This window comes from Peromyscus leucopus, chromosome 6 (assembly GCF_004664715.2).
Source record: "Peromyscus leucopus breed LL Stock chromosome 6, UCI_PerLeu_2.1, whole genome shotgun sequence".
Classification (NCBI taxonomy): domain Eukaryota; kingdom Metazoa; phylum Chordata; class Mammalia; order Rodentia; family Cricetidae; genus Peromyscus; species Peromyscus leucopus.
Genome location: NC_051068.1, coordinates 72,125,852 through 72,151,266, shown reverse-complemented (window position 1 = coordinate 72,151,266; position 25,415 = coordinate 72,125,852). Strand labels below are relative to the sequence as shown.

Genomic DNA, 25,415 nt, shown 5'->3' with positions numbered 1-25,415 from the left:
AATGAGATTATATGAAAAGAGTTAAAAGAGACCTTGTATTGTATGAACATCTCTGTGAATGATAAAGCGTCAGATGCAGCATGACCCAGGTTGCTATGTTGGCAATTCAAAAGCAGCAAGTGATTATGCCCTAAAGTGATGAGAAAGTGGCAAATTTGCCAAATAAAAACACAACCTTCCTTTGATTCACTTAGTAATTCAGTTCATGGGAAATGGAATTTATAGTAGCATTCTGTTTACATTTACAACAGAATCTAGGTTTGGCTTCAGGTGATTACACACAGCTTGGATATTACTGTCAATGGACAGTGGAACATTTGAGTCCTTTGGAATTTGAGTCAGTATACAGCACGAACAAGGACGTGGGTTAGCTAATCTCTGTAGGCTCTCTATAGGAGAGCAGTCTCAGGCTGCCGTCATCCAGGGCGAGGAAGCTGTGGCTGACAGTCTCAGTACCTACTGGATTTAGCTAAAAGTCAACCTTTCATCAACATCCCTACTTGGACCAGGGGAAGGTCTTGCCATTCTCCTGAGCCTGGCCTAGGGGAAGAAGGCCTTTCGTTCCCATGAGCCTGAGGCACTGGTATCCTTGACATGTCTGTGCTCCTGTCAACAGAACACACTCACCCAGCACTTCACCTGTCCCACACAGTCTACCACTGGTGGAACCATTTTAGAAGGTTCTAGATGTAAGGCCTGGCTGGTAGAAGTAGGCCACTATGAGACCAGGCCTTCAGCTATAGTTCAGCCCACCCTTGGGCCAAGTTCTCCCTGCTTCCTATACCACTGAATGTAGACAAACTGCTTGTCTAAAGGGACCCCCATTGCTATGGGCAGGAGTCACTCTGGCCTCCATACCCTCTCCACCTTGAAACTATGAGCCAAAAGAAATCCTTCCTCTGCTGACTCGCTTTTGTGGGCAATGAGAAAAGTTAACCACTGTGATCTTTCTAGGCAAGGGAGCTGTGTACAGCGGCTTGGAAGGTCGTTAAGGAATTAAGGGTAATTGCTGCTAGCAAACATTTGATAAGTATGGGAGAAGGCTGAAATATGCAATTGGAAAAGCCCATAAATACAGAGATAAGAACTTTATGTTGTAAGCAATGAAGAATTGTTTTAAAGCAAGAGAAATAAAAACAAACAAACAAACACATAGTATGCATTTTAGAAAGGCAGCCCTAATGAATGCCCTAGGATTACCCAGCGAGAAGGTAATCCCCAGAGGTGCAGCCTCTTGAGAACAAGGTATGGCTGTCCACAGCTATTCACTGCTCCACCAAGTGAATTCTGTGAATTAGATAGGAGTAAAAGATATTGAAAATAGTTATAATCACATTTCCTCTCTTCTCGGTATATGCCGACACTGCGTTTAAGACGCCTGAAGCCTGTGCTATGGACATCTTCCTGCCTGCTAACAGTAGCAATGTCTTAATTCCATTGTTATTATGTTCACACCTCTGTCTGCCATGGCAACGCGCACTAAAGGAAGGAAAATTTCATTTCCAAACTTTCAGTCCTGATTTCCAGGGGCTAAAGAACCCTCTTCACCGTCAGCAAAACCATCCCATAATCTCCAGTGGATGCTGAATGACGAAAGTGCTTGAGATCTGAGTTGGAGTTTACATCCTTTCCGCTTCTCTCCCGTCTTCACAATCAGAACCACCACAGTTGGCATACGGCCCTTAGAGGAAAGGAGAGCACACAGATCCTGAACCTCTAGGTTCGAACCGTCCAAGCGAAAAATGCTCATTTACCCCAGTCCCATTCATGAGCATTTCTCACGTGATTACAGCAGCATGACAGGATGGATCACATATAATCTGAGTAGAAGAAGTTTCACTTCAGAACCTGCAGTCCGTCCAGTGTTCTGAATGATCCAAAGACTGGTCTGCCACAGCTGTGCTTCCAGTTCCGAGTGAACGGATCTACTAGGTATATAGTAAGTAAAAGAACTAAAAGAAGCAGTAGATCGATAACAAAACACCATCCAATTAGTTTGGCACTTGAAACATCTGGCGTAAACCCATTTCTGTGATAAACACTATGACCAGATGTAATGGGGAAGAGGAGGGTTTATTTCATTTTCCAACTCTCAGAACTTCACTGAGGGAAGTCAAGCAGAAACGTGAGGCAGAAATCTGGAGTCAGGAACTGAAGCAGAAGCCCTGGGGGAGCGTTGTTCACTGGCTTGCTCAGCCTGCTTTCCTATACCTCCCAGGACAACTTGTCCACAGGTAGCACCACCACAGCAGGCTGGACCCTCTAGTATCAATCATTACCCAAGGAAATGCCCCACAGACGTGCCTACAGGCCAATCTTTGGGAGTCATTTTCTCAGGTGAGATTCCCTGTTCCTGTACCTGTCTGGATTTGTGTCAAGTTACAGCCCTGCTCAGTCATGCTGGAGCTTCTGATCAAAGGCTCCAGACAGAGCAGAGCATCTTTCCAGGGATGCGCTTTTTGAATGGATAAACACTAATAACCTCTGTCGGCTGTGGTTTTCTTCTAGCTGTTCACAAGACACAATCTTCGCAATACCCTTAGCTGTTTACTGTTTCTCCTTCTCCTCATTACAGAGGGATAGGGCCAGCCTGCCCCAGGATGGGAGTTTTAGAGGAGACAAAGAAGGGATTCCTCACTCGGAGATCTTACTCAACAAGCTTAAATTGTGTGTGTGTCAATTGACCAGTATAATGTGCATTACAAGTTAAAGCAGGTATTCTGAAACTTGTTATTTGACTCCATTAGTTTTACTAACTTTTCAGCTGTTTCTCCTTTCTGCCCCACAGCACCCGTTTAGTGAAAGCATGTCGGTACAATATATAGGATAATCTGTTAACTTTAGACAAAGATTTTAAAATGCTCTAAATGTGTCAAGTCACTGTGGCATCACTCCAGGTTTACCTCTAGTCCTTCTGGATGTCCACTCGGGTCCACAGAGTGTGGCCTGGGTACTCAGGAGCTGCTGTCCTCGCCCACCTGTTTTGCTCTGGGCAGTTGCGAAAGTTAAGAGCGTTAGCAGAGCCCTTTTCTCTTCCCCAGTGAAGGGAGCCGGAATCACAGGGAAACCCGTAGCCGCTCCAGTTATTAATACTATTCCTTCTTATAGAACAGTAGATGTTTTTTTTTTTTTTTTTTTTCTTTTTTGGCAAAGCTTTAAAAAGAAACCCAAACCAGGGCGTGTGGAAGCAGGGGAAATGGCGTACTTGGAAACAAAGGTCGGAAAGAATTCTCGCTTTGTATTTTTCCTGTATTTTCTCTAATAACAGATAAGCAAATTTTATTAGCATGTGATTTCACTGTGGACACAGAGCAGCAGAATTGGGAGGGGTGCTGGCGAATCAAACAGGACCTTCTCACTCACACAGATCCGCAGCCCCTCAAGGCTTTGCATTCATGCCTCATTTGCACTAATGTAAACAGCACTGCTTGCAGTCAGGCATATTTCCTAAAATAGCAAACATTCCAGTGTTTCCATGGGGAGATCTGGTGGGGAAGTCAATGCAAGAATGTGCTCTGAATGCTCACGGTGGAGAATGAAAACCTTGCAGGGATGCATAGCTTAGGCAGTGCCGGACAGCTTCATATAAGGGGATTTTTTTTTTTTTAAGGCAGCTTTTCAGCTCCTCTTCCTAAGCTGATGTATGTCGGACGGAGGCTTGTTTACAAATCCTCACCCAGCATTACTGTCTCCAAGCCATAACCTTCATCAGTAACGAGTCTCAGGAGTAAGAGTTCTCAGCTAAAGCAACCACAGCTTTGATACTTGGAGCTGCAAAGGAGATAGCGAATTAGGGGATTCCATACAGCTTTGTCGGCAGTATTTACATGACTGCCAAGGGTACCGATAGTCAAGACAGAGGAATACCAGAAGTATGGGGGTTAGTCTTTGTCCTTCAGAGTTGTCACCGATGAAAATCCCTTAACAGGGAAAATATAAGGCAACAGAGAAAGGGGGAATCATTGTGAACTGGGGTAGGCAGCAAAGATTTGGTCTATAAAGCATGAAAGGGATTTAAGTAAGTGGAGACAAAAAGGGAAAACACTGGTGTATTCATTGGATGGTTGTTTACGTAATCTAGAAAGATACTCTTTAAGTATTTTAGGAGTGCTGTCTTAGTCCATTTAGGCTGCTGTAACAAAATGTCATACCCGGTAGCCTAGAAACAAGAGGAACTTATTTCTCATAGCACGGAGCACAGGAAGCTCAAGGGTAACGAGAGGGCAGCACACAGTAAGGCTGCACTAGCAAAGGACGGATTCTCATTCCAGCAGGACAGCATCTGACAGCACAGGGGTTCATCCGAACACGCAGGCAAGCCGGTTTCTAGTGTAGGAGCGACCTTCTTTCTGGAAATGTTCTGTTTAATACTTTGGACCACAGCTGGCTATAGGTCACTAAAACTGTGGAAACTAAAAATGTGGATACGGCCCACTGTAGATAAGAGGGAGATGGCAATCTGTCTTCCCTGTGGTAAATAACTTCAAGATTTTCTTTCAGCATGAAAAGATTCTATCATCCGTTTATTTTTTAATGCATTCTTTGAGAATTTCATGTGTACAATGTATTTTGATCATATCCATTCCGAACTCCTCCCCTTCAATTCTTCCCAAATCCTGCTCATTTCTCCCACCCAATGACATTTCTTCTCCTTGTCTTTTTTTCATATAACTCACTGAGCCAAAAATCAGTGCTACCCAAATGCATATGACTACTGGAGCATGGTCAACCTAGCAGGGATCACACCCCTAAAGAAAACTGACTTTCCCTCCCTCAGGAAGAGGCAGGCCCCTCCCCCTTTCCAGCTGGACTATATTGACTGGCTTGAACTTGTGAAGGTCTTACGCCGTGAGTTCAGGAGTGCAGTGGTCCTGTCTTCATAAATGCATGTGCTGTGGAATAATCCTTTCGTACACTGTGAACATGTGTTACTCTCACTGGTTTAATTAAGAGCCAACTGGCCAATAGATAGGCAGAAAGAGGTTAGGCAGGAGAGTGAGATTGAGAGAACACTGGGAGGAAGAAAGGCAGAGTCACCAGCCAGACACAGAAGGAGCAGGATGTATAGAAAATGAGATAACAAGCCATGAGCCACTTGGAAGTTCATGAACTAATAAATATGGGTTAGTTTAAATTCTAAGAGCTGGTTAGTAAGAAGCCTAAGCTACTGGCCAAGTATTTATAATTAATAATAAGTCTCTGTGTGGTTATTTGGGAGGTGGCTGGTGGTACAGAAATTTCCGCCAACATACATGCTCATTGGCTCACATATCTAATACATATATAACAAGCCCTTTCGTTCACTCCTTTTTTTTTTTTTTGGTTTTTCGAGACAGGGTTTCTCTGTGTAGCTTTGTGCCTTTCCTGGGACTCACTTGGTAGCCCAGGCTGGCCTCGAACTCACAGAGATCTGCCTGGCTCTGCCTCCCGAGTGCTGGGATTAAAGGCGTGCGCCACCGCTGCCCGGCACCGTTCACTCTTACGGTGACTCTCAGACCTACCATACCCTTGTCATTTCTACACCAGAAATGATTACTCTACACATATAAATAGCTGTGATGGCTCTTCAGCAGATCATCCTGTAATCATCCAGAAACTCCCAACATTGTATTCCATCTGTGGCACAGCCCAGTTTCCTAAAATAGTTCTCTTCGTTCGATTCTCTGCTCAAGTGCATGACATCATGTCCAAATTCTTTTGCTTTGGTCAAAATACTGTAACTAAATGCTACTTGCTAAGGTCCTCCGTGACAGTGTGTTACACAGTTGGACCTCAATACCTGTGAATGAACAGCTGCAGAGGATTAGCTGCAGAGAGATGCACATGGATGCTCAGCAATCCCCACTTTCTCCTTTACTTATAGGCAAAAATGTGTTCACCCCAACTTCCTAGAATAATACTATCTTCTTTGGCTGACAGCTGTTTCACAGGCTACTCCTGCCTCCTCCAACGTGCTCAGTCCACACTGGTCTCAGTGTTTTTCTCCCACACCAGAATGTGTCTGTACCATTTAGTTAGGCATTTATTCTAATTACCTCTGCCTGAGGGCTCAGCAAAGCCCGAGAAAACATCAAGTTTGCATACATTCATGTTGACTGCCTTACATACTTAATACATACTCAAAGTTTTATTTATGAAACTAGTTATCTAACAACTTAATGCAAAAGGTTCTGATGTTTACTATCATAACTCAGATTCTGCTAAAATGCATGACTACAATCTGTAGATATACCAGAAGTCTCCTGCTTTTAAAGCCCAAGTTTCCAAATACTGCATTAATTAGTGGAAAGCATCACTGTTTCTAGTTTCCAGCACACAGAGACCATGTACCAGTTTGTGTGCTAGCACTAAGCCTAAATGGCTTTACTTGAACACTCTTTATTTCATCTTCTTGTTCTTCTTTTGTTTGTTTCATCTTCTATTCCTGAACCTTTTTTGTGGCAGGAAGAGCTTTAATTAATTAGAACAGTTAGAGCATCAAACCCAGTACAGCCGGTTTGGAACATGGGGGTTTCCCACCTCTCCTTCCCTTGGAAATTCCCTCCCAAGCCAGAATTAGATGTGAGACACAGCTTTGTTGCCATACAGTGGATACAAAAGTGGTGGTGGTGGTGGTGGTGGGGGCTCTGAGAGAGACTCCTTTGACTCTGATACCCAAACAGGTGTGGTGCCAACAACAAAACAACCAACAAAATGCCATCACAGCAATACTTGTCCACCACAATGGAAATATAGTCCTCCTTCCTTTTTTCCTTTTCTTTCTGATTTTTTGAGACAGGGTCACCCCCTGTTGCCTGGACTGACCTGGAACTCACAGTGTAAGCACAGGCTGGCAGTGCCAATCTGATCTTCCTGCTCCAGCTTCATGAGTACTGGGATAATATGCTGGCAAGAGCCGCCATCTCCAACTATGGTATAGTTTTTTTAAATTCAACATTAATGTTGTGAATAGCTCTTTGATAGATTTTTTTCATTTATCTATCTATATAACTTCTGGCCTTTTTTCTCTTTCAAAAATTATTTTATTTTTATGTGCATGTGTATATCTATGCACCACATGTGCAGTGTCCATGGAGATCAGAAGAAAGCATCAGATCCTCTGGAACTGAAGTTACAGACGGTTGTGAGCCGCCCTGTAGGTGCTAGGAACTGAACCTGGGTCCTCTCTGAGAGCAGCCAGTGCTCTTAACACAGAGCCATTTCTCCAGCCTCCCGAGAACTTCGGATGTTTACTGAGGTTTTTTCTGAACCCAACTTAGTAGTTCTAGTTCAGTGACTTTTAAAGTACAGCTCTCAGATAGCAGCATGAGCAAGACTGGGGATTTGTTAGGAGGTCCAAGATTGGATAAATCTGTATTTTAATACCCGCCCCCCCAAACATACACACCTCATTCTGATGGGATACTAAAGTCTGAAAACTGTTGTATTTTAAAAGTTCATATTGTCCATTAGGAATCTAAGGACCAGATGTAAGTGACGTCACCTAATGTTAGCTACCTAAGTAGTAAGCACTAAGTTACTAAGTGCTTGTGAATGTGCTCACCAGTCATTTTATTCTTTCTTTTTTAGAGATACGGTCTGAATGTAGTCAAGGCTAGCCTCCATCTCACTGTGTAGCTGAGGACTACCTTGAACTCCTTACCCTCTTGCCTCTATCTCCCCCAAGCTAAGATTGTAGGCATAAGCCTCCACACCCAGGTTGTTATCATTCATTCTCCTCAGGACAAACTACTGATACAGCCCAGTGATAACTCCACAATAAGAAACCTACTTTCAAGCTTTCTATTTGTGCATTCAGTAAGTTTTAGAAGTAATCATTAATCTATATTAAACTATCACAAAAATCTTCAGCCTCACCTTAATCACATACATTACTTCAGTCTTAAATGCATGGGATGCATGTGCATGGAACTGTGTTTTCTAAACTTCATATTAAACAAGAACAAGACTTTTTTTCATTTGCAATTGGGCTATTTACAGAATGTCTTCCAGACTGTTTTATATCCCCAGTTTTTAAAGCTATTCTGTGCTGAAGTGGGGATTGTTTTCTGCTAAAGATTAAAAGCATTTAGGCAATGCATATCTACATTTTACATATCTATTTTAGTACCATATACTTAGATCAAATCTACAACTCTAAAAGTGCTCGATCTCATGAGCATTGGAAGCTGCACAAACCCACGTACCCACCATTCAAGACATGGCAGAGAAAATCTTTACTGGCCCAGAAAATGTCTTTGTCTTCTGCCTTAGTTAGGGTTACTGTTGCTGTGATGAAACACCATGATCAAAAGCAAATTGGGAAGGAAAAGGTTTATTTGGTTTACACTTCCACATCACTGTTCATCATTGAAGGAACTCAGGACAGGATCTCTAACAGGGCAGGAACTTGGAGGCAGGAGCTGATGCAGAGGCCATGAAGGAGTGCTGCTTCCTGGCTTGCTCCTGCTCCGCTTGCTTTTTTACAGAATCCAGGACCACCAGCCTGGGGCCAGCTCCACCCACAATGGGCGGGGCCCTCACACATCAATCACTAGTTAAGAAAATGCCCCAAGGCTTGCCTTCAGTCAGATTTTATGGAGGCCTTTTTCTCAATTGAGGATCCTTCCTCTCTGATAACTCTAGATTATTCCAAGGTCACATAAAACATACTCATTTTCAGTCCCCAGATATAACCATCATTAATTTGTATATCCCTATTTGAGCCTTTGTCTATATTGAGTTGCCCACACTATGTGTACATCATGCAAGTTACAAACATTTCCCTTTACTTTCAAGTTTTATGGCTTAGATCTAAGTAGAACCTGGTATGTTAAACTGGCACAGCCTTTGGCTTTACCTCTGGGGTCTTTTCCAAATTTAAAAGACATTTAGGGCTGGAGAGATGACCTAGCTGTTAAGAATACTTGTTTCTCTTACATAGACATAGAGGACATGGATTCAGTTCCCAGCACTTATATGGCTCATAACCATCTAGAACTGCAAGTTTCAGGTCCAGAGAAACCAACTCCCCCTTCTGAACTTGCCTGCATGTATATGCACCAGACACATATGTGGTGCATATACCTTTGTGCATATACATACATGCAGGAAAAATATTCAAGCACATACAGTTTTTTTAAGCTAATTTTTTTTTTAAAGAAAATATTTAATGAAAAAAAAACAAAAAATTAAAGGTGATACCTGAATATTCGTTGGTCTAAATTCAAATGTTTCATAGTCTATAGAATAATATATCTTCAGTTAGTTCCTTCCACCCCAATTTGCTTCCTTCTAAGGAGCCACTGTTAACTACAAATTGTGATGAAGATGACCATAAAATGCTAAACGTATTGTAATGATGTTTCTTCTAAGTTTTATTTTTAAACTTTAGGCTTCAAGATTTTTTGTTTTGTTTGTTTGTTGGTTTTTTTTGGGGGGGGCAGTGTTGAGAGAGGGTTTTTCCTGGAACTCACTTGGTAGCCCAGGCTGGCCTCAAACTCACAGAGATCCGCCTTGTAGCAGGAATCTTAAAAGTTCTTATTAATAAAATCAAACCCGAGGTCAGTTATTGGGGTCCATGCTGGTAGATCAGAGAGACAGAACAAGCCACAGCTATCTCACCTCGCCCGATCCTCAGCTGGTCTGTCTCCTCAGACTGGAGGCCTCTATCCTCATCCGAATGGGTCTCAGCTGAATTACTGCTCAAAAGCTGAATGCTTAACCAGCTAAAACTTAACCAGCAAAAGCCTTAGTTTCTGGTCCTCACGCCTTATATTTTTTTGCTTTCTACCACACTCCTGGATTAAGCTGGCTTTCTGGATAAAGCGTTGTCACCATGCTTGGCTATTTCAATGTGCTTGAACTCACAGAGATCCAGAGGATTCTATCTCTGGATGCTAGATAAAGGTGTGAGTGCCACCATTTTCTAGCCTTTGTATCTAGTGGCTGTCTGTTCTCTGACCCAGATAAATTTATTAAGGTACACAATATTTTGGGGAACACAATACCACCACACCGCCTGGCTCTGCCTCCCAAGTGCTGGGATTAAAGGTGTGTGCCACCACCACTCGGCTTGTTTTGTTTTAATCTACACTGAATTACCTTTTGACTATGATCAAGTGATTTTAAATACCAATGATCATGTTAGGTAGGGCTAATTCTGGTATGACTCACTATTTTTCGATGTAATTTTGGAGTATTTTATCTAGGGGGGAGTAGAATGCTCTCTGCATGTCCATCAGTTAGGGTGAGTCCAGAAACTCTTGTATATTTCAGATTGTTGCTCAGTTTCTTATGACTTTCAAGCTCACATACCTAGAGGATACAAAACTGCAGCTGTTTCCTTGGAATCCCATTTTATGATCTTTGACTAGAGGATCAGAATCTGTGTCTTTAGGTGAAATTATATATGCAAAGTTACGTTGCAGACAAAGCTCCAGGATTTTGTTTAGGTGATTAGAATAATTACAATAGCCCGGGTCTCACAATGTTAGAATTCATAAGTCGTTAGGGACCTGAGTTCCTGCTCTGGGGGAAGTTCAAGCGGTTCCTGGGGACAGGGTTCCTCTTCTGGTATTTGCCTCTCAAGTCCGGAAGTGAATTCTTACCCACAACACTTTGTGTTACCTGCATCTCAACCAGCAGGTGCTACACGGTCCCTTCCTCTGTGTGTGAAGTTCTGTACACAAGGGTGGGGGACTTAACTGCATGGCGGCAGTAAAACCCAGGACTAACTATGCCAGTGAATTTCCAGCCCTAATTCTGAAGCCCTTGAGTTGAAAACGTTCTCAAAGAAGCCACTGTCTCCCCTCTCCATGTCGAAAAGGAGGAGATTTCGTGATAATCTCCTCTCGGGAGGCCTCTAGCTTGACAAAGCCCTTTCTCTTGTTATCTTTAAGATCTTGATTAACAGATGCAGCCACCCAGGAGTTTGCTGGACTCTCTCTCTCTCTCTCTCAGGTGCTTGCATTGTGCACTGGCCATGCCCCACTCCATAAAAGGACCAAACACCTAGGCCAGCGAGGCCTAGCCGCCCATCCCCCAACACTGATGGGAGGAAACACTAGTCCCCATCCTTAGATCCATCCAATAGTAGGGAACGTTCAACCTTAGCTTGGCAGCGCCAAACTCGCTCTACCTGCCTCCTCCAGTTATCAGGCCCTCCCCACCCATCTCGGCCGCCTGGGGCCTTCTGACCCCAGAGCCAGACTGAATTTAGGAGAGGAGGTGGGGCGGCGGCCCGAGAAGGCGGTGGCGCAGCGGTACCTAGTGGCACCGCCAGGCCACGTCCAGAGTACGTGGCACTGGGCCGTGGACCGACAGGGAGGGGACTGCGTTTTCTCCTCCCTGGGAGGAGCCTCCAGGCATCCAGCAGCGGAGATGGAGTCCTCGAAGGGATCAGGGCGTGCATTTGGTGAGATCTTATCAGAGTAAAGCAGGCAGGCGCCGGGCCGACACCTGGTTTTCCACGCTCCACTCGGCGATAAGCCCACGTTTACCGGGATAGCTGGAGAGGGCGGGGGCGAGGTGCTCGCCAGCCCGCATGCGCAGAGCCGCCGCGGTCGGACTACAACTCCCAGAGGAGTCACGGGGAGGCCGCCGGCCCCGGCGCCATCTTGAAATCTGATGCCTCCTCGCCCGGGCTTTGCGTCAGCCCTGAGCCTCTGCAACCGTCTGGGAGCCCTGCCTGCCCGCCCGGGAGGACGTAGAGGACACGGCGGCCCGCCGGAGAGACAGCTGTAGGGGGCCTTGGCAGCGTCGGCGCTCGGCTCGCATCCTGTCACTCAGCATCCCCCCGCCTCGGTGTTTCCGCGCCCGCCCCCTGCCCGAGGGGCGGGGCTGGCCGTGTGGTACCCAGAGCCTGCGCGCTCGGAGGTGCGCCCCTACCCAGTGAGGACCCCGGGCAGGACCATGCCAGCCCCAGACAATCGAGGTGGGAAGAGGAACGCATCCCAGAGCCAGTGAGTAGCTCGCAGCTCGCAGCTGGGGCCGTTACCGAGACGCTCGGCCACCCTTCCCGGAGTAAAGATGAAAGAGATTTGCAGGATCTGTGCCCGGGAGCTGTGTGGAAACCAGCGGCGCTGGATCTTCCATACCACGTCCAAGCTCAACCTCCAAGTTCTGCTTTCGTACGTCCTGGGCAAAGATGTCACTCGCGATGGCAGAGCCGAGTTTGCTTGCAGCAAGTGTGCTTTCATGCTCGATCGCATCTATCGATTCGATACTGTTATTGCAAGGATCGAAGCCCTGTCTATCGAGCGCTTGCAGAAGCTGCTGCTGGAGAAGGATCGCCTCAAGTTCTGCATCGCCAGTATGTATCGGAAGAATAACGATGACTCTGGCGAGGAGATCAAGGCGGGGAGTGGGACGGTGGACATTTCCAGCTTGCCAGATATGAGGTACTCCGCACTGCTCCAGGAAGACTTTGCCTTTTCAGGGTTTGAGTGCTGGGTTGAAAATGAGGATCAGATTCAGGAGTCACACAGCTGTCATGGTTCCGAAGGCCCCGGAAACCGACCCAGGAGATGCCGCGGTTGTGCGGCTTTGCGGGTTGCAGATTCTGACTATGAAGCCATCTGTAAGGTTCCTCGCAAAGTGGCCAGAAGTATTTCTTATGCCCCCTCTAGTAGGTACTCGACCAGCATTTGCACCGAAGAACCAGCACTGTCAGAGGTTGGGCCGCCAGACTTAGCAAGCACAAAAGTTCCCCCGGATGGAGAAAGCATGGAGGAAGGGACGCCAGGTTCCTCGGTGGAATCTTTGGATGCTAGTGTGCAGGCCAGTCCTCCCCAACAAAAGATGAGGAAACGGAGAGGAGTACCAAAGAACTTCTGAAGTGTGACTATTGTTCGGATGACCAGGCTCCACAGCATTTCTGTAACCACAAACTGGAGCTAGCTCTTAGCATGATTAAAGGTCTTGAATATAAGCCCCTCCAGAGTCCCCGAGGGAGCAAGCTTCCAATTCCAGTGAAATCCAGCCCACTTGGAGCCAAGCCTGGCCATATCATGACAAATGGAGTTAGTTCCAGTTTCCTTAACAGGCCTTTGACACCTGTGAGCTATCCTTTGGACCTTTCAGACCTGCAGGAGCTGTGGGATGACCTCGATGAAGAGTATTTGCCACTCCAGTTCCAGGTATCCATGATGACTACATGCGTGCCTTTCCGATGAGCTGCCCATAGGTTTCCTGTGATTTGATGAGTTTCAGGATAGTAATGTTCTAGGCTGGAAAAAAACAGGGTTTCTCTGTTTAACAGTCCTGGCTGTCCTGGAACTCACTCTGTAGACCAAGCTGGTCTCGAACTCACTGAGATCTACCTGTCTCTGCCTCCTAAGTGCTGGGAATAAAGGCATGCGCCCATGCCCATGTTGGCTATACTTTTTGCTCATGCCCTATTTAGTAAATATGACTTACACTTAGGTAAGTTGCTTTTCATAAACCTTTTAAGCATTCTTTGTTGATTTTTCTATTGTCAAAATTGCGTATCTTTTACATACCAAAAGTCCTGTAGAAAGAAGACATTTCATTTCACTTACAGCACCAAAAGTCCCCCCACCCATTGATTTTTTTTTTTTTTTTGCCATTTTTGTTTTTAAATTTGTGCATGATATCTTCCATTGTCTTTCTGTAAGAGAGTTAGGTTCCTGGCCAGTTCTCCCTGGAGCGTTAAGCTTTCCATCCCCTAGATGCCTCAAAATGGGTAGCGCATAGCATAGGGTAAAACCTGTTAATCTCTCGAAGGAACATCTGGGCAATGTTTGTTATAGTAACAGTCATTTGAGAGTCAATGGTGACTTGTTCATGGGAGATATTTGGGAATTCAAATGTTGTCACTCAAAGTTAAGGCGAAGACTGCACAGGCAGCTTTTCTACTCAGCCCTCCTGGGAGGTAGTTGTTAGTAAGAAAGGGATTCACTCACCATAGTCTTGACTTTCTTCATGACTGGAGAATGAACTTAATTTGAATATTCACGTCCCCCTAACGGACTGCAGACCGCCCTTTTAAATTCAGCTATTTACAGGGACCAGGTAGCTGTTACTTTGTTTCCACAGCAACACTAAATGCTGGATTCAGTTAATTCTGTTCAACATCCTGGCACAATTGGCAAAGGTGGGCAATCTAGAAGTCACTGGGAATCTTAGTCCTCCGTCAGCGGGGTCCAGAGACTTACAGTCTGGTAATGAGTGAAGTCGAGGGTCCAATGAAATGGGATTTTTGAGGCATAGTTAGGCCTGCGTGTAAAATTTGTATACCAATAAGAACTTTAGTAGAAAGCACAAGGGATGTTTTAAAATGTATGCAAAACCCTGCTTTCATCACATGCCTAGCACCTGGGTGCTTCCTTTCTTTCTTTAATGGAGCCTCACTTCTGTGTTTGGTCCAAACAGTGTTTCTGTGACCAGACACAGATGCTACAAATTAAACGTGGTATTCTCATATTAGCATCTGAAAATAGGCTGGTCACGATGGGGAAATAAGTGTTTTTTGTTAGTTTTCTTTTTGATTTGTAGATACAAGAACCTTGAAAGCAAACTTTAGCCATTTTGATTCCTTTGTTTGATCCTCCACTTAACCCATTGTATGCGTATTAACTGTCAGCATTGAAGATCCCTCCTGGCGGCTTGGCTTCCCTCCCACCCTCCCCCCTACACCTCCTTCCTTATAGTAAGATAAGCAGCAACAGTATATTTCTCTTGCTTACTGATGCTATGCAAATCATTTATTTGCCTTCTGTGGACACAGGCTCTTCAGATCATCTGCAGAAAGGTTTGACGTCTTGTTCTGGGTAGTAATTTCCTTCTTTATTTCCTGACATAGAAAAGCTATGATAAGGGGGTGTGGCTCCTTAGTAAACAGCAATCCACCAAGCTCTGGGCCACTACAGGCTCCTTTTGTCCAAATTCAAAGAGCACACCTTTGCTTCAAACCTTACAATGGCAAGGCCTGCTCCCTTGGGACGATTGTGAATTTGTCCCACTTAAGCCTTTGCTGTATATTTAGGTAGATCAGGCCCTTTGGGAAATATAGACATTAGATACTAGTCAAAGGTTGGGTCTTTAATTTTATGCTAGCCGTTGGATCTTGTTTGTCTCTGATGATTAACAGTAGGATAGGCGATTATAGCAGTTTGAGATCTGTGACTCACTATTAGGATTAGAACATGCCTGGAAAAATGCTGCCGATGCAGAGGTAAAAACAACTGCTCTTTAGCCTTGTGTTGTGTACACTAGGCCTGGACATCGCTCTCCTTTTCCAGATTGATGAAGCATGCATACTAACTCTGACTTGAAAGTAATTAATTTGAAAGGACACTGTGTGGTTAGGTCATGGTCGTAGAAGACAAGTATCTGGAATTACCCTAATGCTACTAACCTAAGGATCACCGACATCGGGCTGTGTTGAATCTTTCTAGGACCTATAAGCTTATGTGCTTGGTACTTCACAAGAACTTAGTACACAATCCTGACTCAGAGGAGCTTATTAAATGGCCTTTGGGCGTCTCTGAAAAGGCGTTTTCCATGCTATAAAAGAGTAAATTATGAAGAAAGGAGAAACAGACACCTCCCATGTCTTAAATAAGTCATTCACAGAATCAGAAGTTTCCTGTGATTCAGGCTGAGACGTTCACATGAGATGCAGATTCCTGGCCTGTGGCAATCTTCTGCTTCAGAGTTGCCCCTCCTGTATCCCTGTGTTTATACACGGAGGCCTAGAGACCACATATATGTGAATATAAACGTGGGCATATAGAGAAACATATACAAGGAAATGGTCTTGCTTCCAAGAGGGCTGCTGAAGGATTAGAACATTGCCTGGGAAGTAGGAGACAGGCCTCGTTTAGTTTGGTTTGTTTTTATGGGTCTCATTCATTAAGCACAAACCTTTGATCCCTAAAATGTTCCTGACGGTATGGTGAACTGTGGGTTCATAGGAATAAAAGCTGCATCACCAGCTGCAATTTGGTTTTCCCTGGACACTTCTGGACCTTTTCTGTCACTTGAATATCTTAAGCTACCTTATGTAGCTTTCCGTTTCCTAGTATGTAAAGTGGGATTGGAATGGCTGGTTAGCTCATTCAGAGCCCTAAGTGAATGACTAGGACTACCTTCCTGCCGTTCTAATAGTGAAACTGTTCCCTGATCCCAGCACTAGAGATTTAAGGCTTGAGTCTGAGGTCTTGTTTATGCTAGGTAAACATAACAGCTGCACTGTATCTCCAGTCCTGAAGTGAATTTCTTCAATTCTGCTTGCTATGGTTGAGATTTCATATTTGTAGTGGACATGACTGGAGAGTTACTTTACACCGAGGAAACAAAAAGCCAGGTCTTATAGAGGCTGCTCTACCACTGAATCACTGACAGTTTTCTTTGTCCGTTAGAATTGTAGGTATCTATTTCAGTCATCTCTTGTGGTATGTGTGTGACATCATTGCTATTGCTCCAGGGGAGGCATCTTTTATTCACAACAAATATCTCAAGTATTTCTGGGAGTCGTCATCCTTGCTGCTTCTTCTTCTCGGGCCTCCAGTTGTCTGGAGCCACAGCACATGAACGGTCCCAGACCCATCCACTTATCTTCTCACTGCTGTCTTTATGATCCAGCCACCTTTCACCTGCTTCCTGGCTGATCGCCTTTCTGCCGGGGCTTCCTAACTGTGCATCATCGACAGAGCAGCTGGAGCGAGCTTTTGAACATGTAAATAGGATTGCTTTTCTGCTAGAAAACACTGCAGTCAGGGCTGGGGCCAGAGCTGCCCGAGGCCCCGGGTTTGATACCCAGCACCATCCAAAATCAAATGTGAGTACATGAAATACTGCAGACACTTCTCCTCCCAGTTCCGATGCAGCTAGCTGAATTATTCCCTCTGTACAGGAGTGTAAGAGACCTGGGCTGTGTGTGCCTCCCTTAACACGTGACCCCGTTACTCTGCCCCGTGTCCTGTGTGTTCTAATAAGGCCCCCACCAGCCTGTACCCCTCTTGTCCACTTGATCCGTGGCTAATCTGAGTTGAAATGTGCTCTAAGTGTAAAATAGACCTCAGATTTCAAATACTTAAAAATTACAATGTCTTATTTTTTATATTGATCACATTTGTAATGTTTTAAAAATATTAGCTTAAACACATTTGTCAAAACTAAGTTCGATTTTTTAAAAATGTATTCAGGGAAGCTATGAGAAGATTAAAAATTACACCCGTGCCTCAAGCTGTATTTCTCTTGGAATATACCTTTCTAGACATACAGGCTTTTCTTTTCCCAGGCTCAGATTCCGTCAGCTGTTCTCTCTGCCTGGCTGGATCCTCTGTTGCTTTGGAATGACTATCTCTTGACCCCTTCAGATGTCCATTTGGATACTGTCTCAAAAGGAACCCTCCTCTAGTTGATACAAAGTAACAGTCTCCAATTCTCCGTAGTACTTTCCTGTGTTACTACAAAGGAAGAACCACTAGCAGATACTCTGTATTTCCGTATTTATTGTGTAGCCACCAAATCCAAGTGCTGTAAAGTCTGCTTCAAGACCAGTCACTTTTGTCCTATGCAGTTTTTTTTTTTGCCTCCAACATAGTGTGTGCTCCTTGGTGCTCAACAGGTGTGTGTTGAGGGAGCGGATGAAGTTAACTAGCTGTACTGAGAGGTGTAACCAGGGTAAAGGGGCCCATTTCACCCCCATGTCTTCTCAAAGCAAACCTTCAAGTCCAGCTTCTCGAGGATGCTCTCAGAAGGCTGAGCGTTTTCCTGAGTCATTTGTCAACTTTCAGAACTCTTCTGCTTGTTGTAATTTCCTGCCCTGTGTTTATGTTTGGGACTCTGTCTTAGTACCACTTTGATCATCTCACCTTTTAGGATTTGAAGGTTTTGTTTTATCAATTTGTTTAGTGGGGATAAAACAGCCTTTTAATGAGCTGCTCAGATAGAGCTGTGGGCTTTAAACAAGGTAATAAAACATCCTTATTTGTACCTGTTTTTCCTGACAGAATTAATTGCACCCTTTTCATTCTTAGCAGTGGTTTGAAGCTGGGCGCCATGGAGTAGGCTTGCAATCTTAGCAGTTGAGAAGCTGAGACAAAGTTGTGAGCTTGGAGGCCAGACTGGGTTGTGAGACCATCTCAAAAGGAAAAAAAAAAAAAAGAAAAGAAAAGAAAAGAAAAGAAAAATGGTGATTTGATGTGAGTGGTCAGTTACAAGATCACTCTGCTTAGAAAAGTAACAAAGTTGATATTTTGTATCCATTAGCCCCACTCACTCCTCCCCTTTCCCCAGAACATTCTTCCTCACTTGCCATAGCCAGCTGCAAGCATCTCATCTTCCTTTTTAGATCTAGATAGATTTTGTCTCTCCCAAGAATCTTTTTTATATGACCTGTCAAGATGAATAGTCTTTTGGTGTGACCACTTCCTCAAGAGACCAAGACTGTTGGGATCCAGAGCTAAATATTTGTCTGAATTGTCTTCCCCACAGAACCTCACACAGCGCTCTGTATTTAGTGTTAGGAACCATGATAAACAGCCCTGGGGAAACAGAACACACCTGACTTCCTCCAGCCAGCCCCTTGCAGGAAGACATTTACAGGCAGCTGCAACCCCAGCCCCTGGAAGATGGTAAAGTTAGAGAGTGTGAAGAAAGAAAAACACAGTAGCAGTTCTTTGTTTTCCTGATGAGAAAGGGGCTGGCAGGGGAGGGAGGAGTTAATGCCCCATGGATTCCTTAGGCAGCCAGTACTTGAGCTCCTCGTGATCTTCAGGTATAGTTTGATATGTAGTCCACCTTATGCTCTTTAAGATTCAGTAGTCTTAGAAAGCACATGTCCTTCAGACTGTTATGGTTATGTTTTTATTTTCCACCCTTCATTTTTAATATTTTTGATTTACGGAGCCAAAAAAAAAGACAAAAGCCTCCCACGCTTCCTCACCTGGATTTACCAAGTGTTACTGCTGTTTTGCCACATTTTGCCTTGCAAACAAGTGAGAATTATTAATAGTTATAGAGATTTTCCATTTGCTCTAGATACTTCCATATGTATTTCTTAAGAACAAGGGCATCTCCTATCAACAGTAGTATAAATTAAGAAGATTTGGTGACCAGAAATGCTGTTTTCTGGATGGCCCATATTAAAAAAAAGGGCTACAGGTTTTCCAACAACACAAACAGGCTTGTTATAGGACAGGTAATTGGAATATAACTTTGACCCTTCGATGTCTTTGTTAATTTCCTGGTTAGACATAGAATGAAATAGAATGAAGCAAATATTTGATTGTCATAATCCTGTTCTTTTTTTTTTTAAGTGCCTCTTCTCTTTAAATTCTGAGTTATTTGCTTTACCCGACAAAGCAGTGTCTGTGAGAATGGGTAGAGAATGACAAGAAGTAGGGATGGCGTCTCAGGTAATTGGAAACCATAGTTGCTGCACAGATCACCAGGTGACTTCCGGAAGACAGTCCTGCTACTTGCTAAGAGTACGCTCTGAAAAAGGAGGCCCAGTCTGAACATGGAAATCAAATGGGTCGTTGACTGCATTCACTCAGTGTGCTTGTCTCTCTGCTGCCTCCCAGCCCCAGCCTGAAAAGTTATTCAAGCAACAGAAGCTGAGCTCAGAGGAGACCCCCGTCACCCAGGCTGTCATCAGTAAATCTGCGTCTGATTCCCACGCGGAAGAGCTCCAGGACAAAATCCAGCAAACAGAGGCCACCAACAAGGTATGGTCAGAACTGGCTCTAGCCCAGCTCCGTCATCCTGAGTAGGATTTGGGAGGTGAATACTGTGGCATCCCCAGTTCTCTGGGGAACAGTTGATTTCAAAGTATAGTTCTACACTTTTATCTTTATTTCCTTCCTTGTATGTGTGAGTTGTGTGCGTACAGGTAGTCCACATGCATGTGAGTGCACGTGGACTAGAGGTCAGTCTCAGGTACTCTTCCCCAGGAACTATCTACCGTGGGGTATCTGGGAGACGTAGTCTTTCACTGGGACCCGGGGCTTGAAAATTAGGCTAGGTTGGTTGGCCAGCAAGCTCAGGGATCCATCTGTTCTCACCTTCCCAGAGTTAGGATTACAAGCACACACCTTTTTATGTGACTGCTGGGTCAAACTCAGATCCTCATAGCTTGCTCAGACCTTCCTTTTGTTTCTTCTCAGGATTTTAGCTTGTTCCATGCGTACCCCAATTCCTGCTGCCATCTAGGAATGAGATTAGATCCTCTATGTAATCCTTAACTCTATATACTAAGGCTCTGAGACCAGAAGTCCGTGCTCTTGATTTTAGTGTGTCTTCTTATTCCTGTATAGTCCGTAGATTTAATATCTGCTTACAAGGCAGTCGTCCCAAGGGGGCTCCTGAAAATCTGCTCTAGTACGCGTTTATAGTAGCCTGTCCTATACTAGACAGCAGGCACTCCTTGGTCCTATGGAAGGGCCGGAAGAATAGTATGGCTTTTGACATAGAGAGTGTGCAGCCCGTGAGAACTGAGGTGTTTGAGCATTGAGGGAAGCAGTTCATATTTGCTACTTCTCTTCATGTTCAGACTCTCATGATTACTATGCACGGGAAAGAAACGAGACAATATGCCCTAAGACCTTCTCTAAACCCCAGATGTTTTGATGGCCCTCGAGGTTAAAAACCATCATGGAGCTAACGAGAGTTTTTCTGCTGAATTCAGATTCTTCAAGAGAAACTGAATGAAATGAGCTGTGAACTAAAATCTGCACAGGAGTCGTCTCAGGAGCAAGATGTGACAATCCAGAGCCTCAAGGAATCGCTAAAAAGCAGGGAAAGTGAGGTAAAATGCTATGTAGTCACAGACCTGTGGGAAATAGTTCATTCTGTGGAAGTAGTAAGTACTTCTGCGAGACTAGCAAACCTGTCCGCTCAGTCGGTATTTTGGAATGATTCTGTGCAGGAGAGACAAGGTAACTTGTTATGTGTAGTTGGCCACCATCAGCATGCTATCCCTCTCTCGTTTCCAGACCGAGGAGCTGTACCAGGTGATCGAAGGACAGAATGACACAATGGTAAAGCTCCGTGAGATGCTGCACCAAAGCCAGCTTGGACAGCTCCAGGTACATGAGGGCCGTAGGTGGGAGCGGCGTCCCCTGGGCCGCACAGTTCTCTCTGCTGCTCCAGGCTTTCTGCCTTGTGATTGTGGTTATGACTATGGTTCTGCCCTTTTCAGAGCTCAGAGGGCGCGGCCCCAGCTCAGCAACAGGTGGCCCTGCTTGATCTTCAGAGTGCTCTGTTCTGTAGCCAGCTTGAAATCCAGAAGCTGCAGAGGCTGGTGCGCCAGAAAGAACGGCAACTGGCTGATGTCAAGCGGTGCATGCAGTTTGTAGAGGCTGCGGCCCGGGAGAGAGAGCAACAGAAGGAAGCTGCTTGGAAACATAACCAGGTAAATCATTAACCGTTTGGTGGCTCCCGAGGCTGACTTTGCCCCACGGTCACTTTTCAGCAGCACGGTGTGTGCCGAACCGAACCCTTGAATCATTTGCTTAGTCTAATCTGGTTCCGTATTTGTTGCCCGTGGGTCAAGTCCCAGGTGAGCAGACTGTGTCCTGGAAATACAAAGGTGAATATCAGAGACTCTGCCTCTTCAGTTACTTAGTTTAGTAGGAGAGGCAGTCAGGTGACAGTTTCAGTAGGGCGAATACGGCCAAAAATGCAGCTTTATGTTCCTGTGTCTAGGAGGGGCCGAGGGAGGAAGGCATAGGAAAGCTTCATGAAGGAGGAGGAGGTATCTGCTGGCCTGTCGTTCTGAAAGCGTACAGGCAGCTGGCGCAGGTGAGATGACCCAGCAAGTCAAACGCGCTTGCCTCACAAGCAGTGGAGCCCAGGACCTCTGCTGAAAGGAGAAAACCAACTCCTGAACATTGTTCCCTTGGACCTCCACACATGCACACCTGCACTCACATGCATCACACACACACACACACACACACAAAGTAAATAAATGAATTGAATTTAAAAAAGTCATTAGGTAACGTAGGGAAGAGCATTTACATGTATAATTAGCATGTAAGCATTTTACCTCTATCTTGTTAGCATGGAGCACATGCTATATCTCCCACTGTAGTAGATCAGAAATTAATTATGAGCCCTGAATTATTTCAGATATTTTTCAGGATTGAGGTGTAATGCAAATTAAGAAGCTGAATTCTTTCGGGAGGAAGATGGTAGCAGCTCTGAGCTTAGTGAAGGGCTCCGGGGTACAGGGCAGACTCTCCTTAGCAGACTGCAGCGCTCTCCTTTCAGATCAGAAAGCGAACACTGAACTACACTGTCAAATCGACTTTCTACTCCATAACTCTCATAAACTTTCACATCCTATTTGATTTATACCCTATATACGCTTCTATATCAATTTAAATAATGATTTTTTTTTTTTTGCTACTTTATATTTCATGCTGTAGTTTTTGTCTGTCTTGTTTTGTTTTGGGGATGAGATCGAAATGTGTTGCCTAAGCTGGCCTTGAATTTGAGATCCTCCTGCCTTGGGCTCTCTGGAAGCTGGGATTATAGACAGGGGTCATCATGCCCAGCTTGTCTTGACAGCATTAAGACCTTCATACCTGATGATCATGTGAAGAGGTTAGTTTAAAAAGAGGGTATATTTATTTCAGGAATTACGGAAAGCTTTACAACACCTCCAAGGAGAATTGCATAGTAAGAACCAACAGCTTCATACCCTAGAGATGGAAAAATACAATGAGATTCGAATCCGGGAACAGGACATTCAACACCTACGTCAGAGTCTGAGTCTCAAAGAGCAGCTGTTTCAGGTGAGTTCTCCAACCAAAGCCAGCTTCTGGAGCTCTCAGGTGCCTACCTCGAGGCCTGCCTTGTACCTCATGTGTGAGTGATGGAGCTGGAAACACGTAAAATGAGTAGAACATACAATCTGTGAAGCAGCTACCCAGCAAGTACCTAGCTCTGTGTGCAAACGTAAACTGCATAGGCAGTATTCAGCAAACAGAACACCTCTGAGTCAGACATTCTGCTTCCTGAGACATGACAGAAGATATGAACTTCTACAGAATTCAACGACAGAATGAAAATTTTAGGGGAATATGGGGCACTAAGAGGCGTGATCAGTTGTTACCCACTCTAAGCTTTCAGGATATTGAATTGCTTAAATTTCAGAGCATATGATTTTTATGTACCGTTGTGTATCATTCCCACTCCCTCACAGTACCCATGCCACATCTTCATTTGAGAAGTATCTTTTTGTTGTATTTGGTTTTGTTTTGTTCTGAGACAGGGTCTGAGAATGTGGCCCTGGTTGACCTGGAGCTCTGTAGACCAGGCTGGCCTCTAACTTACAGAAATCTACCTGCCTCTGCCCCCTTATTGCTGGCACCACAGGAATGCCCCACCAGGCCTAGCTCAAAATCTTTGCTGAAATCTTGACTGACACTTCTAGGCAGAGTCAGGCAGCGTGTTCTGTGTTTCCGTGAGCAGACTAGTTCACCTGCTAGTCTGTTTGTTGCAGAATCATTAACAAGTTACATATCTGTTATCTCTGAGCATTTTGTGTATATGTGCTAAATAACAAATTTCTTGAAAAACAATGAAGAAATTCAGCTAAGAGGTAAAAGGATAAAGGAAAGTGCTTTTGTCTTATTAGGAACTTCAGGAGCTCCTACGGTATCGAGATAACCCGGACAAAACTCCAGAAACGAATGAGCTGTTGCTGGAGAAAATGCAGCAGCAGATACAAGCCCAAGCTGCTGTTCTGGAGGTACGCAGCCAGCTCCCCCATGCCTCTGCCGGTGGCCTAGCCGCACTCGGTGTCTGAAGGACTGCGTGGGGCCTTCAGTTTTCTGTTCGTTCACATTTGAGACCGATTTGATTAAAGGTGATAGTTTAGTGAACCCTCGGAATTTAGGAGCCTTCTTTTCCTTGCAGCGGGCTCTCGAGGAAAAGTTCTCCGCTCTAGAAGAAAAGGACAAGGAATTGCAGCAGCTTCACCTAGCTGTGCGAGAGCGAGATCATGATTTAGAGAGGCTGCGTAGTGTCCTGTCCGCCAATGAAACCACCATGCAAGTAAGAGCCAAATCCACCTTGCTCTCCCCGCTCCCTCCCCACACCTCCCCATTGCCTTCTGGGCCTGAAGCCTCAGGTTCAAAGCATTGTTCTCTGAGACCCAGAGTTTCAGAACCAAAGAAAAGTGGCAGCATTCTCTCTTTCCACCACTGGGAGCCGAGAGGGAAGCTTTATGTTGTGACCTAGAGGGGGGTAGTGCATGGAGATTGCTGTGTGCATGGTTCTGACTTCTCATCCTTGTCTAGTAATATGGACGTGCGCATACACTTTCCCGTGAGCACTGCTGCGGTAATGTGTATACACGCACACTTTATATTGTATTTTTCACATTGATGCTCTATAGATATCAGTGTGTTATGTGACCGCTTGTTTTCTTTCTCTCTTTCTTTCTTTCTTTCTTTCTTTCTTTCTTTCTCTCTCTCTCTCTTCTCTTCTCTTCTTTCTCTTCTCTTCTTCCTTCCTTCTTCCTTCCTTCCTTCCTTCCTTCCTTCCTTCCTTCCTTCCTTCCTTCTTTCTTTCTTTCTTTTTTTTTGATATAGGGTTTCTCTGTGTAGCTTTGTGCCTTTCCTGGAACTCACTTGGTAGCCCAGGCTGGCCCCAGACTCACAGAGATCCGCCTGGCTCTGCCTCCCGAGTGCTGGGATTAAAGGCGTGCGCCGCCACCCAGCAACCGCTTGTTTTCTTAACATACACTTTTAGCTTTTTTTTTTTGCATACTTACTTTAGATGCTGTCTAGCTTCCATCTGTCAGTTCTTAAAGAAGCCATTCACTTTTTCTCGAGAGAAACTGCTCCCCATCCTATTTATCATGCATTCTATATTTACCTCTCTATAAACCACATTAAAGAAAAACGCCGGTTTGACATTCTGTGTTTTCTCCTCTTACCAAAAGGGACAGGAGGGTGTAAGTTAAAGGTGGGACAGATCTCTCATCCTGAGGAGTGTGGGGCGCCCCTTGGCCTTACGTTTGCTGTGTCTGTCCCTGTAGAGTATGGAGGGTCTCCTGAGGGCCAAAGGCCTGGAACTGGAGCAGTTAACTGCCACCTGTCAAAACCTCCAGTGGCTGAAAGCAGAATTGGAAACCAAATCTGGCCACTGGCGGAAGGAACAGGAGAGCGTCCTTCAGCAGCTGCAGACATCTCTGCACAACAAGGACAAAGAGGTGGAGGTAAGACCTCAGTAACTCCAGAGCATGGGCTCGGGGATGCTGGACACAGCCCCAGGCAGCACCCCCAGGCCGCAGGAGCCAGCGACCCAAGGCTTCAACTATATCCTGTGCCTGGGCGAGTAGCTACCTTTCCCTGGGAATCCTCTTTTTACAACTGTAAACATCACATGTCATTTATCGTTCTCAGAGAAGCTGTATGAGAATTAATTAGATCTAAAAATACATCTGCATC

General features: G+C 44.9%; 2 protein-coding genes across 2 annotated transcripts in view; both read left to right on the top strand.

The window, feature by feature from the left end:
- Positions 1-25,415, top strand: part of LOC114680909 (myomegalin-like) — a 199,198-nt gene that overhangs the window by 117,629 nt on the left and 56,154 nt on the right. Inside the window, 8 exon segments of the mRNA XM_028854083.2 lie at positions 19,536-19,679; positions 20,639-20,758; positions 20,946-21,038; positions 21,152-21,364; positions 22,593-22,751; positions 23,597-23,710; positions 23,878-24,015; positions 25,004-25,183. Coding sequence (XP_028709916.1) covers positions 19,536-19,679; positions 20,639-20,758; positions 20,946-21,038; positions 21,152-21,364; positions 22,593-22,751; positions 23,597-23,710; positions 23,878-24,015; positions 25,004-25,183 — 1,161 coding nt within the window.
- LOC114680908 lies at positions 10,592-12,879 on the top strand. Its single transcript, XM_028854082.2, has one exon. The coding sequence runs from the start codon at positions 12,010-12,012 to the stop codon at positions 12,814-12,816; it is 807 nt and encodes a 268-aa protein (XP_028709915.1). The 5' UTR covers positions 10,592-12,009; the 3' UTR covers positions 12,817-12,879.

Coding starts and splice junctions, on each gene's coding strand:
- LOC114680908 (XM_028854082.2), top strand. CDS start 12,010: ATGAAAGAGATTTGCAGGATCTGTGCCCGGGAGCTGTGTGGAAACCAG.